The 18446-nt window shown below is 41.0% G+C and overlaps 2 protein-coding genes across 3 annotated transcripts in view; one reads left to right on the forward strand and one right to left on the reverse strand.

Moving 5' to 3' along the window:
* IFT74 (intraflagellar transport 74) overlaps positions 1-291 on the reverse strand; it is a 38350-nt gene extending 38059 nt beyond the window's left edge. For both annotated transcript variants that reach the window (XM_080372690.1, XM_080372693.1), the window contains exon 1: positions 166-291. The gene's annotated coding sequence lies outside the window, so the exon portion shown is untranslated. The remainder of the gene's footprint in view (positions 1-165) is intronic.
* Positions 6-18446, forward strand: PLAA (phospholipase A2 activating protein; the record flags this gene model as incomplete). The annotated part of the gene is made up of 14 exons (XM_080372686.1): positions 6-607; positions 2409-2602; positions 4293-4393; positions 4474-4594; positions 4923-5090; positions 6149-6284; positions 6643-6812; positions 8274-8431; positions 9353-9572; positions 10569-10637; positions 12198-12260; positions 13105-13206; positions 16040-16204; positions 17727-18446. The coding sequence occupies 14 exons, from the start codon at positions 6-8 to the stop codon at positions 18290-18292; spliced, it is 2835 nt and encodes a 944-aa protein (XP_080228812.1). The 3' UTR covers positions 18293-18446.

Here is an 18446-nt window from a genome sequence, read left to right on the forward strand (position 1 = left end):
GTGAGATGGCGGTGCCGCCGGCCGCCACCCGAACCGGCAGGCAGCACCGCCGTTCCCCCGGGGCTACGGAAACTCGCCGCAGGCAGGCTGAGGGGCACCCAGCGCCGACGGCCACCGCTATAGCACGGGAAGGCCCGCAGGGCCGCGGCAGCCTCTCCCTCTCACCGGACTCGCCAGCAGCCATTAACCCTCCGCCGACAACGGAGCCGGTATCGCAGCAACCACCGCGCCGAGCAGCGCTCGGCTATCGCGAGATGCGCAGGCTTGGTTCCGCCCGCCGAGGGACGGCGGCCCGCTCTGCGCCGCGGCGCCTGCCGGGACGTGGAGGCCCGCCGCCCCGGCCGGCGCGCCCGCTGACACCGGTTCCGGCGCGGCGCTTGGCGGTTTCCGGTGGCAGCGGCGGCGGCCACATCGGAGGGTTTAGCTGCTGTGTCAGGACACCTCGGCGGCCTCCCGCCATGGCGGACGAGGGCGGCGGCTACCGGCTTCGCTGCTCCCTGGTGGGGCATGGGCAGGACGTGCGGGGTCTGACCCGCGGCCTCTTCCCCCAGGGCGGTTTCGTGTCCGTCTCCCGGGACCGAACTGCGCGGCTGTGGGCTCCTGACGGGTGAGTGCCGGGCCACGGTGCCGGCCGGGCCGGGGCGACCGCTGCGGATGGCGCCGTGCGGGAGGGAGGGCGCGGAGGGGCAGCCGGGCCGCGCCGGGCCGGTCCCCGCGGCCGCGCCCTTGATGTTATCGTGGGCAAGACAGGCTCGAATGGGGAAATTAATTTAATTTATTACCAGTCAAATCAGAGTAGGATAATGAGAACTAAAACAGAATCTTGAACACCCTCCCCCCACCCCTCCCTTCTGCCCAGGCTCAGCTGCGCTCCCAGTTTTCTCCTCCCCCCGCGAGCGGCGCCGGGGCCGGGAGCGGGGCTGCGGTCAGTCCCTCACACGCTGTCCCCGCCGCTGCTGCCGCCCCGGGGGAGGCTCCTCACACCGCCCCTGCTCCACTCCGGGGTCCCTCCGTGAGCTTCTCCAGCACGGGGCCTTCCCAGGGGCCGCAGCTCTCCGTGAGCTGCCCCAGCGTGAGCCCCCCCGCGGGGCGCAGCCCCCCCGGCCCAGCCGGCTCCAGCCCGGGTCCCCGCGGGGCCACAGGCCCTGCCCGGAGCTGCCCCAGCGCGGGCTGCCCGCGGGTCACAGCCCCCTCGGGGCGTCCCCCTGCCCCGGCGTGGGGCCCTGCCCGGGCTGCGGGGGGGGGGGGCTGCTCCCCGTGGGCTCCAGGGGCTGGGGGCACAGCCCGTCTCACCGGGGGCTTCCCCACGGGCTGGGGGGGAACCTCTGCTCTGGCACCTGCAGCACCTCTTCCCCTTCTTTCACTCACCTGGATGTCTGTAGAGTTGTTTCTTTCACATATTCTCACTCCTTTCTTGTGCAGCCAGGTTGTTTTGCAGACTTGTTTTATCCCTTCTTAACTATGTTATCACAGAGGCACTACCGCTATCACCGATGGGCTCGGGCTTGGCTAGCAGTGGGTACATTGGCTTCTTGGAGCTAGCTGGCCATGACTCTATATGACATGGGGGCAGCTTCTTACAGAAGCTGCTCCCGTAGCCTCATGCCCTACCCTCCAAATTTTGCCACACAAACCCAATACACTTTCTGCTGCCTTTCGGTGAAAGAGGTAATTGGCAAATTTACCTGAATACATACAGGTGTTTAAATTGATCACTGTCACTTTCTAGTTGACCCCCTCTGGTCTAGCTATAAGACTAACTAATCGAATTGTGTCTTGTTGAATCTGTCATCACAAGGGGAAGAATTTGTTAAATTGCCTAGAAATTTACTGCAGGAAAGGAGGTCTAATTCTAACCCATCATTTTGGAGGACTGTGTGAGGAAGACATGAGTAACTTACTCATAAGAAATAAGGGTGCTGCTTGACTCAGTTATAATCTATTTAACCATTCCCTACAGTGCTCCTAATTAAGAGCCAGTGAATAGATCTGGCAGGAAGTAGAATTTCTTTGTTTATGTGTTCTGTTATTTTAGGGTGTATTAGGATACATACTTGAATATTGAGGTAGCAAAAGATTTCAGGAAGGCAATCTGTAACTACTTCTGATCGAATTGGGCATAGTGTTTGCCAGTGAGCAAGGAAAACCAAAACTAAGTCCTCCTAGGCCTACTATTACTGAAAAATAAGTGAAAGGCTTTAAATACTGCTTACTGGGTTGGGATGCTAGGATAGAACTTCTCTCTTAAGTTTTTCAGTCCTTCTAGGTCATCCACAGTATTTATTGAGCAAAATGCAAGCACAGTTACTAATTCAAGAGGTGGAGTGTAAAAAAACCTATTGTAATTCAGTGCCTCAAATAAGTACTGTTTTTGTCATGACTCTGAACTGATTACCATGTATGTTTAGTTTTAACAGGGGTTTTACTGAAATGCACTGTATGAGTGGCCACTCAAATTTTGTATCTTGTGTGTGCATCATACCTCCAAGTGACCTCTATCCTCGTGGGCTGATTGCAACTGGTGGCAATGATCACAATATTTGCATTTTCACAGTTGACAGCACAGCTCCCCTTTACATCCTTAAGGGTCATAAGAACACAGGTATGTAGTCATTTTATTTTGGAGTGTGTTGCATAAAAGTTAACATGATTTGTTTGTTGAAGTTACAAAACTTGTTTTTTTTTTTTTCTTTGGTATTTAATGTAGCAAGCTATTTCATTATGGTCTCTGCAAATAGGATTTTATAATCTCAGTTTGTGTAGTGACAGTTCATGGCAAAATTTTCAAGTTTATAATGATGAATGCTTGAGCTTTTACTATATGTGTGAACACATGGCAGTTTGTGTTGCCAAGAGTTGCATTTTTAAGAAGTTAATTTATTTCTCCATGTATCAAGCTTAATTTTTATGTCAAAATTGATAGAAGTAGAAAAAGTCAGCTTCCTAAATAAACAAGTTTTCACTGCCCATTGTATTACTTAGATGAGGATCTAATACTAATCAGAACTTTAAATACATAGTAAACACTAAAAGCTCACTGCAGAAATTTCATCTCTCTTCAGTCAGGTCACTGCAACATGTGACATATTAAACCAACTTTTTGTATACCTTTTCTCCAGATATAAAAGATTCAGCAGTTCTCATATTAGCATACCAAGTTTTATTTTTGTGAGCTGATGTACTATTTAATAGACCTTTGAACTGTCTGATCATGTAATTATAGGCTGTCAAGAATAAACATTTCAAGTCATGGAGATTCTGGGGATCTTTAAACTGTGTTAAAGAATGGTTGTGGAGACCAGATTGAAAGTACCCTGACTGCTAAGCAGCGCCTAAAATGTATTTTTATCTTATAAACATCTTGGATTTATCTGAGAAAGAAAGAAAATAATGTCACTGTTTAAAGAGGCATGGAATAGCTTATCTATTTTATCAGAAACCTGGGATGGACATGTGACATCCTCCCCTCAGAGGTGTGAAAAGGAATGAGGTGTTCTAGACAAATTGTAGATTCCCGTACAAAAAAAAGTATTAGTAGCCATTTTTACAGTAAGTAAAAAAGTAAAAAATGTAAAATTACATTAGTTGTAAAATCTGTTTTAAAGCAGGGGAAAAAGTAGGACATGACAAGTGGTGGTGTAGAGTACTTATTGGGGAGCAACAGAAGCAAGAAACGTAAGACCATACTTTTATGAACAATCAGATGGACAGGGTACTCCATTTATGCTGTAGCTCTTTTTTAAAACTTTTTAGTAAACGTTATCAGCACTCTGTGTCTTCAGTTATATACCTGTGTATTACTGGAGCATTTTCAGATTACCTTCTTGCTAAAATTTTTAATGCACTACAATTTCTTGGTAAGCTGCATTCTAAGAAGATGAGCTAAGTATTATTTGTGCAAAATCTTGCTTCTTGAGGACATAAGTTAGTGTACATTGATGACATTTCAGCCTTCTCTGTATTATCAAAACTAAACCTTTGCATTAATCCTGTGTCTTGACTAGTTGTCTAACCTGTTTGTCAACATATTCTAGCCTGAGGAGAAGAGATCTAGTACTAAGAGAAATTTTAAAATGTGAATGGCAAAAAGATGTGAAACTTTGTAATCTAAAGTGAAGAGATTTTTAAGTTCCTTTCTGTGGTTCAGTGCAACTGCAGTTCCACTTAACTCTTCCTCAAATTTCTTAACGCCAAATATGCTACTAATACCATGTAAATCTCTTTAAATTGCTGGCATAAGACTGGTGGCAATGCAGGACACTTGTCAGTGCTGATTTGAACATTCATTCCAGTTTGCAGCCTTTCATCTGGGAAATTTGGCACACTATTAAGTGGATCATGGGATGCAACAGCCAAGGTCTGGTTGAATGACAGATGTATGATGACATTAAAGGTATGGAGTTCCTCTACATGACTGTAAAATAGGTACTCTGAATTTGATTTTGACGAGTCTAACAGTGTTGTTTTTTGCAGGGTCACACAGCTGCAATATGGGCAGTGAAAATACTACCTGAACAGGGTTTAATGTTGACTGGTTCAGCTGACAAAACTATTAAACTGTGGAAGGCAGGCAGATGTGAAAGAACATTCACTGGTAAATATTCCTGAAGATGATAATTTCATCTGGGTCATGTGCTCTTTTAAGAAGAGAAAACCACAAAGCACCACAAAACTGTAGATAAATTGAAAAATTCCTAGGATTTTAAAAGTCTCTTATGTTATATGCTCAGAAATCACATCACTTTTAAAAGAACTAGATTTTTTTCCCCAGAAAGTAGTGAGCAATGAATTGCTTTTCTTTTTTTAACGGCTCCTATAATGAAAGTTGTTTGGCAGGACTTAGATGTGAACTAAATAGAAATGGTCTATTGCGGCTAATATAAAGAAGAGCCGCATTAAAAGTTTTCCTTTCTTTTATAAAGGACATGAAGATTGCGTGAGAGGTTTAGCTATTCTCAGTGAAGTGGAATTCCTTTCCTGTGCTAATGATGCTAGTGTTCGAAGATGGCAGATCGCTGGCGAGTGTCTGCAGGTGTATTACGGACATACAAATTATATATACAGCATCTCTGTCATCCCTCAGTGTAAAGGTAGGATTATTATTGCGACTGTTACCCAACATTCTTCCAAAATGAAGTGTCAAGGTAGGCATTCTTTAGTTTTGTGGAGCTGCCACAACTGAAGAACTCAGTAGTGTTTAATTTACTTCTTTCCTTTAGCGTAAATAATTAAAACAATTTCTCTAATGGACTCCAAATCGTACCTTCACACCTCTGGCAGAATTGTTTTGGCAGTAGATGAGATGAAAGGTCCTGGGTTAGGCCTAATCGTAAGGCTTAAGTGAAACTTGGGCAAAGTGATAGGCAAAATTATCATCTAGGTTGACACCTGTATTTCAGCACTGTTGCAGCGTACTAAAATGATAATGCATGGCTTACCAGTTTGAAGTAATGGAAATCTAGATAGTTCCACAGAAAGTTTTCGAAATACATTATAAATAGATTAGGTTAAGAATTCTATGTGTGGGGCTTAGTTGCATTGGTTTCAGAGTTAGAAGTTTAGAGGTTCAGAACTAACTGTTGCAGACAGTTGCAGAAGAAGCTCTCAAGTCAGTGACCTTTGTGTGGCGTATGGGACACGGGCGTTTGTTCAGCAGGTAAAGTGCATGTATGTTAGTGGATGTGAAATGTCATAAATGTCCTATGCTTCAAAACTCACTGAGGAGTTTACAGACTCCTTTGTATAGAGTATATTATAGAGAGTGCTTTATGTGTGCTTCCTGAAAAAGCAGACCTACCTTGCAAAAATCTGAATTTAAAGCAAATGTGAAAGTATGGAAATACAGTGTAAGATAAAATACTGACGGTTACAAAATTGTTCAAAGTTCTTTGTTTAAACTCTTAAAAAAAGAGGAAGGAATCTATTTTGTTTGTCTCAAGCATGATTGAATTCCTATCTGGCTGCTCAGTCTGCAGTTATGCACTTTATGCACCACAACTATGTGGTATTCTTGCAATTGAGATAAGTATTAAATTGTAGAAAGGTTCTTTGACAGTTCTGACTTAGGTACCCTGTTCTAGAATGGTATCTAGTATCACAGTGCACTAAAAATAAATTTTAGAAGTTTTAATATTTTTTTCCTTTTCAGATTTTGTAACTACTGGAGAGGATAGATCTCTTAGAATCTGGAAACAAGGGGAATGTGCTCAAACAATCAGACTCCCAGCTCAGTCTGTATGGTGCTGCTGTGTGTTAGACAATGGTGACATCGTGGTTGGTGCAAGGTATTGAGGTTTCACTGTCAGTGTATTTTTGGATATAACTCTGCAAACCCTGGATGAAATTGCAGGCTTCACTTTGGATTTCAGTTTCATCTACATTTAAAAATACAGCCATCACAGTATGTGTGGGGATTAAATTTAAACATGTGCTGTACTTCATCCACGAAGTCATCCTCTTGTTATGTTAATAGCAGAGGTAGAGTTCTTCAAGAATGTGGTAAACCATGAACAGACTGAGAATGGACTCACAAGTGCTGTCTGTATAAAGAGCCCTTTTGATAGGCATATCCTACCTTGATTTTAAAATGATACTATAGATAGGGTATTACTATTTCTGTTTCAATGTTTTCTCTCCATTCAGTGATGGAATTATAAGAGTGTTTACAGAGTCTTTGGAACGTACAGCAAGTGCTGAGGAGATTCAGGCCTTTGAAAATGAGCTTTCCCAAGCATCCATTGACCCTAAAACTGGTGATTTAGGAGACATTGATGCTAATGACCTTCCTGGAAGAGAACATCTTGAGGAACCTGGTAAGTTGTTCTTTTGTCATGTTAGAGGTGCCTCCAGATCTTGGTTCTGAGGTATTGAGACTTCCTGTAGTTTCAAAAATCAAGGCTTTGATCTCTTTCAGTAGAGTTGCTGAAGAAAAAATGCCTAATTTTGCTCTAATATCTTTTCATTGATTCTTTTGAAGGCGAGTCTAAAAAAAAATAATTAAACTAAAACGGTAAATAATACTTCTCCTATAATTTAGATAAAGGTTGAATTCAGGATGCTGCAGTGTGTTTGAGATGTTTTGGTTCCACTATGCCAGCTGCCATTAGTATATGAGACAGCAAATTCCAAAAGTAGTGCTGGATGTGGAATTTTTTTCCTAAAAGAACAGTAGTTGCAAATTTTTTTCTTTAGCTTTTGGCTTGAAAAATAGTTAAATCTTGGCTCAGTTCGCACTTTCCAGGTACTCAGGAGATTACTGACAATACAGTGGAAGCAGTCGCAGTTAAGATTACTCTTAAATAGACAAATACTTTATCCCAAGGTGAAGTAACCAGTAACCTCAGCCCTTGGCCCTGATCAGCAAGTGGCATAAATCTTGCAATCATATGAAGCTTTCCAGCTTGTTAGACCATGGGAGAATATCACCTTTCTTGATGGTCATCTCCCTGGGAAAATGGTAAACTTCTGGAATACTTAAGGACTGCTTTTGCAACTCTAGTCTGGTGTCAGATATCATCACCACAATTATAAAATCTTGTTGTCAAGATTTCTGCTGTTCTTGTTGCAGCATATAGTATTGTGCTGATTTTGGCAGGGCTAGAGTTAATTTTATTCATAGTAGCTGGTATGGGGCTATGTTTTTTGTTTGTGCTGGAAACTGCTAATAATTCAGGGATATCTTCGTTACGCCACCCCACCAGCAAGTTGGCTGGGGGGGGTGGGGTGGGGCACAAGGAGTTGTGAGGGGACACAGCTGGGACAGCTGACCCCAGCTGACTAGAGGTGAGTTCCACACTGTGTGATGTCATGCCCAGCATATAAAGCTGGAGGAAGAAGAAAGAAGAGGGGGGATGTTCAGAGTCGTGGCATTTTGTTTTTCCAAGTAACCGTTAACACGTGACAGAGCCTGCTTTCCTGGAGATGGCTGATCACCTGCCTGCTGGTAGGAATTGCTGAATGAATTCCTTGTCTTGCTTTGCTTGTGTGAGCAGCTTCTGTTTTCCCCATTAAACTGCCTTTATCTCAACCCACAAATTTTCTCACTGTTACCCTTTGGATTTTCTCACCCGTCCCACCAGGGCAACTGTGTGGGGCTTAGTTGCCAGCTGGGGTTAAACCACAAGTATCTAGCTACTTCCTGTGCTGTGACTTTAAATGTTGGTGAACTATCTTTTAATCTTTAAGTTTGAGCACTATTTGAATACTTCTTTTTTTTCTTTCAAAGTAAATTGTATTGTTGAGTTTGTTCAAACTCTTAACACTCCTGTCTACAGGAACGAGAGATGGACAGACACGGCTTATTAAAGATAATGGGAAAGTAGAAGCGTATCAGTGGAGTGTTAGTGAACGAAGGTGGATAAAGATTGGCGATGTTGTTGGTTCTTCTGGAGCCACGCAGCAAACATCTGGAAAGGTTTTATTTGAAGGAAAGGTATATGCCAACTTTAATTGGTTTTATTGCTTCCTAAGTAAAGTGCTTCACTTCCCATTAAAAATTTAGTCCAGTCTTTGCATAGATAAAATAAATATAGAAAATATGTACTTGGTACTTGTAATAGATCAAAGATGACAAAAAACTCAGAAGTATAAATAAGTACTACTCGCTTTACTACTTTAGAAACACATTTTGTAAAACAAGCAAGTCAATGGAAACAAATTATTTTGGAAAGAAACTATTAGTAGAGAAATGAGAAAGTTCTCTAGTGTTACTATCTTGAAAAGTTAGTTTTAACTTCCTTTCCAAAATAAGTGAACAGTAAAACTTAAAATGCAAGGGTTACCTAAAATACTAGGTACCAGGCTTTCTGTGCTCCTTTTCTATATTAACTTCTGAATCTGAAGACAGATAAGCTGAGAAATATTTCCTTTACTGAAATATACACAGAAAAGTCTCTGGTTTTTGCCACTACAAAAGGAATGTCTTGAAATACTGATTTTATGTCTCACATGGTTTAATGAAACCTTAGGAGTTTATTGTTTTCTAGTTTTGCAAGTGTGTTTTTAAGATGAAAGTATTTTGAGGCATCTCACTTCCTTATACCCTTGCAGGCAGCCACAGCTGGCCATAAGAGTTGTCTGATGTATCTGTTGTTTTGTATTCTGCACAGACATTATCATGATATGTTATTCTACCCTGCTTTTCATGAGACAAAGAATTCTGGAAAACACAGAGTATGGTTTAAGTATTTTTTTACTTGCAGGCTGTGTAGGATACTATTATTAATACAGGCTGCAAGCAGCAGTATTAAAGTTTCTAGGCTTAGCCCTGGTCATTATTAGTCTTCATTTGATACATCTTATGGAAAAAGTGCTGACAAATTCTAATTTATTTTTATTTTTATTCTGCTTAAAGGAGTATGACTATGTTTTCACAATTGATGTAAATGAAAGTGGGCCTTCCTACAAACTACCATATAGTATCACTGATGATCCTTGGCTGACTGCATACAACTTCCTGCAAAAGAATGACCTAAATCCTATGTTTCTGGATCAGGTGGCCAAGTTTATTATGGACAACACTAAGGGGCAAACACTGTTGAGTACAAGTGCTCAATTTTCAGATCCATATACAGGTAAAGAACTGAAACTTAAATGATTACTTCAGTCCCTCCTGCCAGTTCTGTGTCATCAGCAAACTCACTGAGGGTGCACTCTGGCCCAGCTTCCCAACCCCTGGGGTACACCACCAGTGGCTGGCCTCCCAACTAGATGTGCCACTGATCACTACCCTCCAAGACTGGTTGTGCAGTCAAGTTTTCAATCCACCTCACTGTTCAGGCACACTTCAGTGTTGTAGGTCTTGCACTTTTTGTACAGGACTTTCATGTCCACAAATGATTGAGGGCAAGGCACAGATGAATCTGACAAGAAAAATATGCAAACTTGACAAACTTCTGAAGTATTTGTTGGAACAAATCTTCAACAAAATTTTAATCAAGCCAGTTGTATTTTTCAGTCTTTTTTTTTTTCTGGTGGAAAAACCTTGCACTTTTCATACTAGTCTTAAGAGTGCTGTTAAGGCAATGAATAAATAAAAAAAATTAGCTAGAGAATTAACTGAAACTGAGCAAAATACATAAATGACCCTTTTTTGGGCAGGAAATGGAACAAGTTACTTACAAGGTGAACCACATTAATCAATTACATCCTGCTTATCACAGTTACAACATAAACCACTTATTTCAACTAGTTTCACAAAGATGAAGTTAGGAATAAAATGTCATTAAAATAATTGAGCTAAATCTTTTTCTTGCAATGAAATAGAAATGTAAACATAAGGCTAATCAGGTTCATATGTAATTTGGGGAGCTGCGGTCATCCTTTGGCTGTGTTCAAATGTGTAATGCGTATGCCACAGAAAAGAAAACTTCTGACACTCAAATTAGGCAGAACTTGTTCTGCATCAGGGGGCATTTGCCTGCGTAGGATTAGATTTATTGTAATGTTACAATAAACTGTAAGACCTCTTGTTTGGCCTTATTTTTGAGCTACTTCTGTGTGAAAAGTATTGACATTTAAAAACATTAAGCTGTGTATAGTAGTCATGCCTTGTCTTGCTATTTCACTAGGTGCTGGACGTTATGTCCCAGGCTCTTCAACTGGGTCAAGCACACTGCCTGTAGAAGATCCATTCACAGGTAATGTAAATTCATAATCTGTCTTGATAGCATTTAAGATGTGTATTTTTTCAGGTTCAGTTGCATTCAGTGTTTGGCTCCAGACCGCTGTTGCTTGTAGTTCTCCATCTGAGGCTGTAGTGTGGGCCAGACTGGTAAGGTGGACTCTGCCACTGTCAAAGTATGTTTAGCAGAGGAGAGCCCTCTGCTGTCTGGTCTGCATCCTGCCACTGTCTTTTCTGGTAGAGGAGTAAGGTTTTAAACCTTATGTTTTGTCAAACTGTCATAGTCATGGCCACGCGGGAATGGGTATGTTCACAGAAGTAGCTTTTTTTTTTTCTTTATTATTCCTTTCCTTCCACCCTAAATCTTAGATTCTAACTCTCCCTGACATAGCTAGTTTAAAGTCCATCTTCTAGTTTAGAAAGCCTGTTTACAAAGACGTTCCAGCCTTGCTTTGTCAGACTTCTCCCATCCATGCTTAGTAGCTCTTGCTCCTCAAAGAGGGTCCTGTAGTCACTGATGCCAAAGTCCTGCCTGCAAAACCAGCCACGCAGCAAATTTCTGACCCATTTCATGAGTCCGTTTCTACTCAAATATTTTTTGCTTTGCTGGCAGCATCAAAAAAAACACCACTTGGGCCGTTTACCATTGCCTATAGAGCTCTCTAATCACTCTTGATACTCTCCAGGACTTCTTGGCAGGACTCCAGGACTTGTGGAAGAGTAGCAGGGTAGTAGTTTGAAGGCCAGGCAAGTCTTGTCAGTCTCCCTGCAGCATCCTGGCCCCCAGCAGACACCAACCTGTCAAGATATCAGATCAGGTCAGGTCAGTAGATGGGTGCCTCCATACCCTACAGGAGGAAGCCTCCCATCACTGCTGCTTACCTTTCCCCGTTTTGCAGACATGATATACAGTCTCACCTGGCTCTGATGCATCCCCTCTTGAGAGTCCTCACTTGTGCCAGGGCACTGTGCCTGTTCTGCAGTTGCAGAACTACAGGTGGAGTGAAGCCTCTGTACTGTTGCCAAAACCTGCAGCCTTTGGCCTTCCCCATTGTGTCAGTCTTTCTCTGTTCATCTTCTACTGTGGTCTCCAGCTATCTCTCCTCTCTTGATTTGTGTGGCTCAGGCTGTGGTGTCTGCAGATGCAAGACCCTACAGTTCCTTCACCAGAGGCCTCGGTGCCACAGAGTCCAAGTCCACCTCCCACAGAAAAAGCAGCTGCTGGCCCCAGGCACAGAGGGAGGCCAGGCCTGGGCAGCAGTGCCCTCCCCCTGGAGCCTGTCACAGATAAGGTATCTGGTGAGGGCCTCTGTGCCGCCAGTGGGTACCAGAGACCATGCCAAAATGTCTCCCAGCTGTGGGTCACTTAGCTTGCAAATGCCATTATCACCACCACCCTCACACATAGGCACAGATTTAATCCTGAAATTTTAGGAAGTGTTGAAGACTTCTTTTGAATTCCTTTAGTGCAGAATAACGCCTGTAATAGTGATGTTTGAAAACTAGTTATTAAATACAGGTATACATTACCTATTTACCAGTGATGATGTTTAAAAAGCCTTATGTCTCTATTCAGGTGCTGGTCGCTATGTTCCTAGTTCAGCATCAAATGCAGTAGCTCCAGCTGATCCATATACAGGTAAGTAATGATGCCTGCCAATGAAAATCATCCCTGATCTTTTGCTTTGACTTTAACTTTGACATGGATTATATATTGATGCAAATCTATATTTAATTAAAAAAAACGAGCGGATTGAAGCTGCTTATACTCTGCAAATTATTCACAAAATAGGATAACAGAGCCTTCTTTTACATGCAGGAATCATGCGCAGAAGCTTTAATATATACAATAGTAAGCTTTTTGAGAGGACTTTTTAGTTTCCTACTGCATTACATTGTTGATCAAAGAAACTGATATGTGTACTTAATGGAAATTACACAGTATCAGCCACTAATTCACTTGTGATACTAGGAAATCATTATAGGTCATGCTTAAAGCTTTTTATTACTCTATTTCTGAAGAGATTTCAGGCTACTATTGCATGTGATTTAACTTTGTCATACCTGCAAATTTTCCAGTATATAAATACTTCACATATTCATTATGAAAGTAATGAAAAGATAAGATTTCAGGGGCAGAAGGGATCTTTGTTCTAAAATAATTGTTGCCATTTTCATGTGTAACTGCAGTACCCATTCCTATGAATACCTGTATTTAGTTCATGTAATTCAGAAATCACTATTAATAATTTACACTTGTGTAATACATTTTTACATGGAGGGAAAACTGTTTCTGAAGGTATTGCTTTAACCCTTGAATGTAAAAATAACATAAGGAATGACACTTACTTGCATAAACATTTAGTTTTTTTAAAATATATTTTTCTGAGACATGTCCAGCAGGAGAGACTTACTGGTAGGATACTGTTCTATGTCAGACACTTTGGTACACTGCTGAACTTTTTCGTATTTCCTTTATGTAGGAACGGGCGTCTACCAATTAGCTGCAGCTCAAGCTGAAAATATTTATTTTCCGAAGAAGGATACTTTCACCTTTGACAAGGCCAATCCTACACAGATACTGGGTCAGCATTTTAATTTCAGTGCTGGTTTTGTTTTTCATCTGTTTTAAGTAACTTCACGTTAGATCTTTTTAAAAGCTAAGTGATTTCCTAAAGCTTTCCTGCTGCTTGTTGGTTCTGACCTTTTAAAATTGCATTAATTGCTTTTTAATGGTGCATGTATTTGAATGCTTAGAAGTATAAGTAAATTTCACAAGAACCCTTATCTAATACAGGTTATCTTTTTTTTCCCCCTCCCCTCTCTGCTTATCTGCTATTGTCTGACATCTTTTTTTTATCAAGCTAGGACATCTGAACTGTCTGCTGGGTATACAGGTCATGTGCACTCCCTTTCTGGTTTTGCTCGTGAAAATTTTAGCTCACCAGATAGCCATACAATGTAATCTTTTGAGTTTTATTTCTATTTAAAAGGAACATTCTGTGTAACAAGAAGAGAAGGCAGTGTACAAAATTTAGTAATTAGACACACTTTTGGTAAAAGTTACTATTGGCTTGTTTTACCTTGTCTTTTCCCATGCTTCATTCTTATTCTCTCTCTTCCTCTGTATTTCCTGCAAAATTTCCACAGAATCTCTACCGGTTAATCACCAGTTTATTTCAGTATGTTTCTGTAGAGTACTTTAGTACATTTAAGGGTTTTACAGAACTAGTTTGTATTCACAATGCACCTGTCTTGAAGATCACCAAATTTAAAAATCTCTTTCTTCCTTCTCTCCCCTTTATTTATAGAGCTTGAAAATATTGTAGTTATCTATATAGTCTGGTGAGGAAACTTAAAACAAGAAATTCTGATTTTTAGAAAAACTATTCACCTTTGTCTAGCTTCTTGGAGAGGGAAAGCTCCTGGCCTTACAGTCATGGAATCATAGAATGGATAGAATGATCTGGGTTAGAAGGGACCTTTTAAAAATCATCTAGTCCAACCCCCCTGCCATAGGCAGGGACATTTTTCATTAGGTTAGCTTGCTCGAGGCCCCATCCCACCTGACGTCAAACACTTCCAGGGATAGGGCATCCACAGCCTCTCTAGACAACCTGCTCCACTGTCATTTTTGGTTTAAAACCCATTACTCCTTGTCCTGTTACTACAGGCCCTGATGAAAAGTCTCCCTCCATTTTTTCTTACAAGCCCCTTTTTAAGTATTGAAAGGCTGCAACAAGGTCTCCCCAGAACCTTTTCTTCTCCAGGCTAAACAACCCCAACTATTCCAGCCTTTCTTCATAGGAAAGGTGTTCCAGCCCTTTGATCATTGTGGCCCTACTGTAGACTTGTTGTGACAAGTACATGTCTGTCTTGTGCTGGGGACCCGGGAGCTGGATGCAGTACTTCAGGTGGGGTCTCATGAGTGGAGAATCACCTTCCTCAACCTGTTGGCCATGCTTCTTATGCAACCAGGGTACGGCTGCCTTCCTGGGCTGCAAGCGCACATTGCCAGCTCATGTCCCATTTTTAATCCACTGGTGTCCCCAAGTTGTCCTTCTCAGGGCTACTCTCAATCCGTTCATCCCCCAGCCTGTATGATGCTGGGGATTGCCTGGACCCAGGTGCAGGACCTTGTATTTGGCCTTTTTGAACCTCCTGAGGGAGGTTCACGTGGGCCCACTTCTCAAACCTGTCAAGGTCTCTCTGGGACCCTCTGGGGCCTTCTGTTGCAGTATTGCTCATCTACCTATTGTTCAGGTTTCCTTTTCTGTTGAAAAATATCAGTCAAGAATATTCAGTCAGCCTTGTCCTGTTTCCCTGAATTTTCTTGCACTCTGGTGTTTGTTAAGGGAGAAGATAAGAGATTCACAAACCAGAAAACTTTTCTGCAGGTTGCTGCTAGTAAATAATTTAGCCTCCTCTTAGATTTGCACAGAGCTTTGTAGAGGGAGAAGAGCAAGAGTATCTGACTTTCATTCTCCTATGTTATAGCAAAGCAGAATTTTTACTTAGTCTTAAAAACATAGTGCATCAGTTTAGTTTTGTCCAGTAGTCTTGAAGGGTAACTGTATTGGTTACAGGCTTAGTGGCTTGTGATTTTTTTTTGTTGTTTTGTTAAGCTTAGAATCTGAAAATTAGGTTTACTGAGTTTCCTGCAGTTTTGTAATAGTGCATGGTTAAATACACTTGTAAATATTATGGCTGGACTGGGATAGATTTAAGAGCTGTATGGCTGTTTTTCATAAAGGGCCCACAGTTGATTTTTGTGCATACTATAAAACTCTGTAAGGGTGGACTAATGTAATGCTGCCTTCTTGTGTGTTTGTTGACATCTTTTCATCGACTGTGGACAGACCATGATTGGCAGGTGCTTAATGCTAGATGCATTTAGTGTAGCATGACGTACATAAAAATATTTCCAATACTTTGATTTTTAAATTACATTGACATTTGAATATAGGACATGGTACAATCATATTTTGCATATGGTAAGCATTTACTTTAGGTAAAAATACAAAACCTGTGATCACACCAAGAACATACTGTTTCTTTATTGTTTCTACTACCTAATAATAGAAAAGAGCAAAAAAGGAGTTATATTTCAGTCATGAAAACTAATGGCCTTATGATTCTTTAGTGCATTTTTGCCTGCATGTAGGCTAAGATGTGAATTCTGAGTCTTTGTTTTGCAGTATTAGAGGAAACTCGGTAGTAGCAATCATTGTGATGGTTAAAAACTTAAAATTAGAAAATGATGAAACTGAGAAAAGTAATGTTTAAAATCTAAAGCTGTCCAAAACAAGTACGATACTTGTAACTTGTTTGTAAAGTGCTTTTGTAGTACTCCATTCAAGATCTGGATTTGTGAAGTTCTAATGTCAGAAAGCCATGCCTTTTCTGTTGGTCTTACAGGCAAATTAAAGGAGCTTAATGGAAATGCAAGTGAAGAACATAAGCTTACAGAGGATGACCTGATAATCCTAGAAAAGTTATTGTCTGCAACATGCAACACCTCTGCAGAAACACCTACGGCACAGCAAATTCAGACTTTGTGGAGAGCAGTTAACTGGCCAGAAGGTAGACACTTGCAATTATTTTTTGAACTGTCACCTCATCAATACTTCACCACAAACCAAAAGTCTTACTATGCTGGCTGTTACTCAGAGTCTGTCCCAAAAGAGTTTATAACCCAAGTAGAAACCAGAAGATGATAAACAGATGCTGGTAGCACCAGTCAGTAGCAGGGGCAGAGGCATGAATTGTGAAATTGGTAATTGGTTGTCAAGTTTTGTTGTTAGCACAGTATGAAATGTAAAGGAGAAAACTGATGGAAAGAGTCATGGTTATCTCACTAGCAGGAGCATCCTCCAGTGTGCGGCTTGTTTGGAAATAGAGCAAAGAAGCGTGAGCAAAGAAGCGTGAGGCTGGAGTCCTAAGTTGTTATCAAATAGAAGATGAAAATAATTATGGAGATCAATTATTAGAAATATCTCAAAAGTAGCTCCTGCTTAATATGGTAGAAAAGAAGTTCTTACTGAAGCTAGGTTATGTGGTCAGAACTGCATTAGTGAAATGACATTCTGAATGAATGCAAGCAGAGCTGATATATTTTCATTTGATAATGTCAATATTGATGGATTGGAAAGGCTGTTTTGGTTACTGCACATTTGGGGAAAAAAGTATACATTGCATATAGAAATATTTAAACATGCAGTTTAAATGTTTAAACATGCTGTTTAAATGAACTGGTTTCTTGAAAATGCAGTCAAAGATTTATTAAGGGGAAGAATATTTTGCTATTGAAAATTCATCTTCATTATGTACCATCGCTTAGGCTGTTTTGCACAGCAGGGAGCTGGTGATGGCCGATGTCTTCATACCTTTCAGACTTGGCATTGTACAAAACATTAATTATAAAGATTCTGTATATCTGCAGGAAAAACTGCTCAATAAGTAGCTAAGCAGGTTATAAGTATGGAATACTGATAGTAGACCCAAGGAGCCAGATATATTTGAAATTTGAGAAAGTTGGGGGGGAACTACTGAACAAACGCTCAGTTTCCTTGTAAGAAAACAAGGATTTCCAGCTCAGTTGAGGACATCTCTCCCCACTCCCCCTTTTGCAAATTCTGGCAGAGTTTAAGGTAGTCTAATTTTCCCCCCCCCCCTCATTTTTCTTTCTGTAAGGAGTTTTACTAAACTATGGGATATGGAATGAGGACAAAGGGAGATGCTGCCTGTGTAGGGGTATACAGTCACTGAGCAGCTTTCAGAAACATTTTGGATTAGTTACCGTATTTTGTGCTTGCCTTTAGTGTTATCACTTAAGAGTTTTTAGGAAATATTTTAAAGATTTTTTTGCAAATCTAAATTAAGGAGCATATCTTTTGTGAGTAATTAAAGTGTAACTAGAATGGGTTTGTCAATACTTGTCTTTATGAATTTCAGACAACTTGTGCTTTATGTGAATCTTTCTGCATGAAAGTTGTTACTTTCTGTTCCCAAAGCTAGGGCTTTAAGAAGTTCTGTGTCTGAAACTTGCCAGCACACTTGCATATAATGCAATATTAATACTAAATTGTTTTGTTTTGTTTCTTAGATATTGTTTTTCCAGCCCTAGACATTCTTAGATTGTCTGTCAGGCATCCCACTGTGAATGAGAACTTCTGCAGTGAAAAGGATCATGTACAATTTATCATCCTTCTCCTTAAATTTCTGAACCCTAAAGGAAAGGAAGCAAACCAGCTGTTGGCACTTCGAGCTCTCTGCAATTGTTTTGTCAGCCAGGCAGGCCAGAAGCTCATGATGGAACAGAGGGATGAAATAATCACACAAGCAATAGAAATGAAATCAAGCAATAATAAGAACATCCACATTGCGCTTGCTACGCTGACATTGAACTATGCTGTATGCTTACATAAAGTCAACAACGTTGAGGGCAAAGCTCAATGTTTATCAGTAATTGGCACAGTTATGGAAGTTGTTAAAGATCTTGAAGCCATTTTCAGGTTGCTTGTAGCTCTTGGGACTCTAATCAGTGATGATAAAAATGCCGTGCAGTTAGCTAAGTCCCTTGGAGTTGACTCTCAAATAAAAAAGTATGCCTCTGTTTCAGAACCAGCTAAAGTAAAGGAATGCTGTAAGTTTGTTCTTAATCTGCTGTAATTGTTTTTATTGGCACATTGAGAGGCACAGCACATGCAGAAAAAAAAGTGCTTTTATTCATATTTTGTGACAGACTATAATTGAGAAATTGCTGAGGATGAGTAACACTTGAATTGTTGCAAGATACACAGCAAATAAAACTTTTTACACTGTT

The sequence above is a fragment of the Falco punctatus genome, assembly GCF_963210335.1.
Source record: "Falco punctatus genome assembly, chromosome: Z".
In the NCBI taxonomy this organism is placed as follows: Eukaryota; Metazoa; Chordata; class Aves; order Falconiformes; family Falconidae; genus Falco; species Falco punctatus.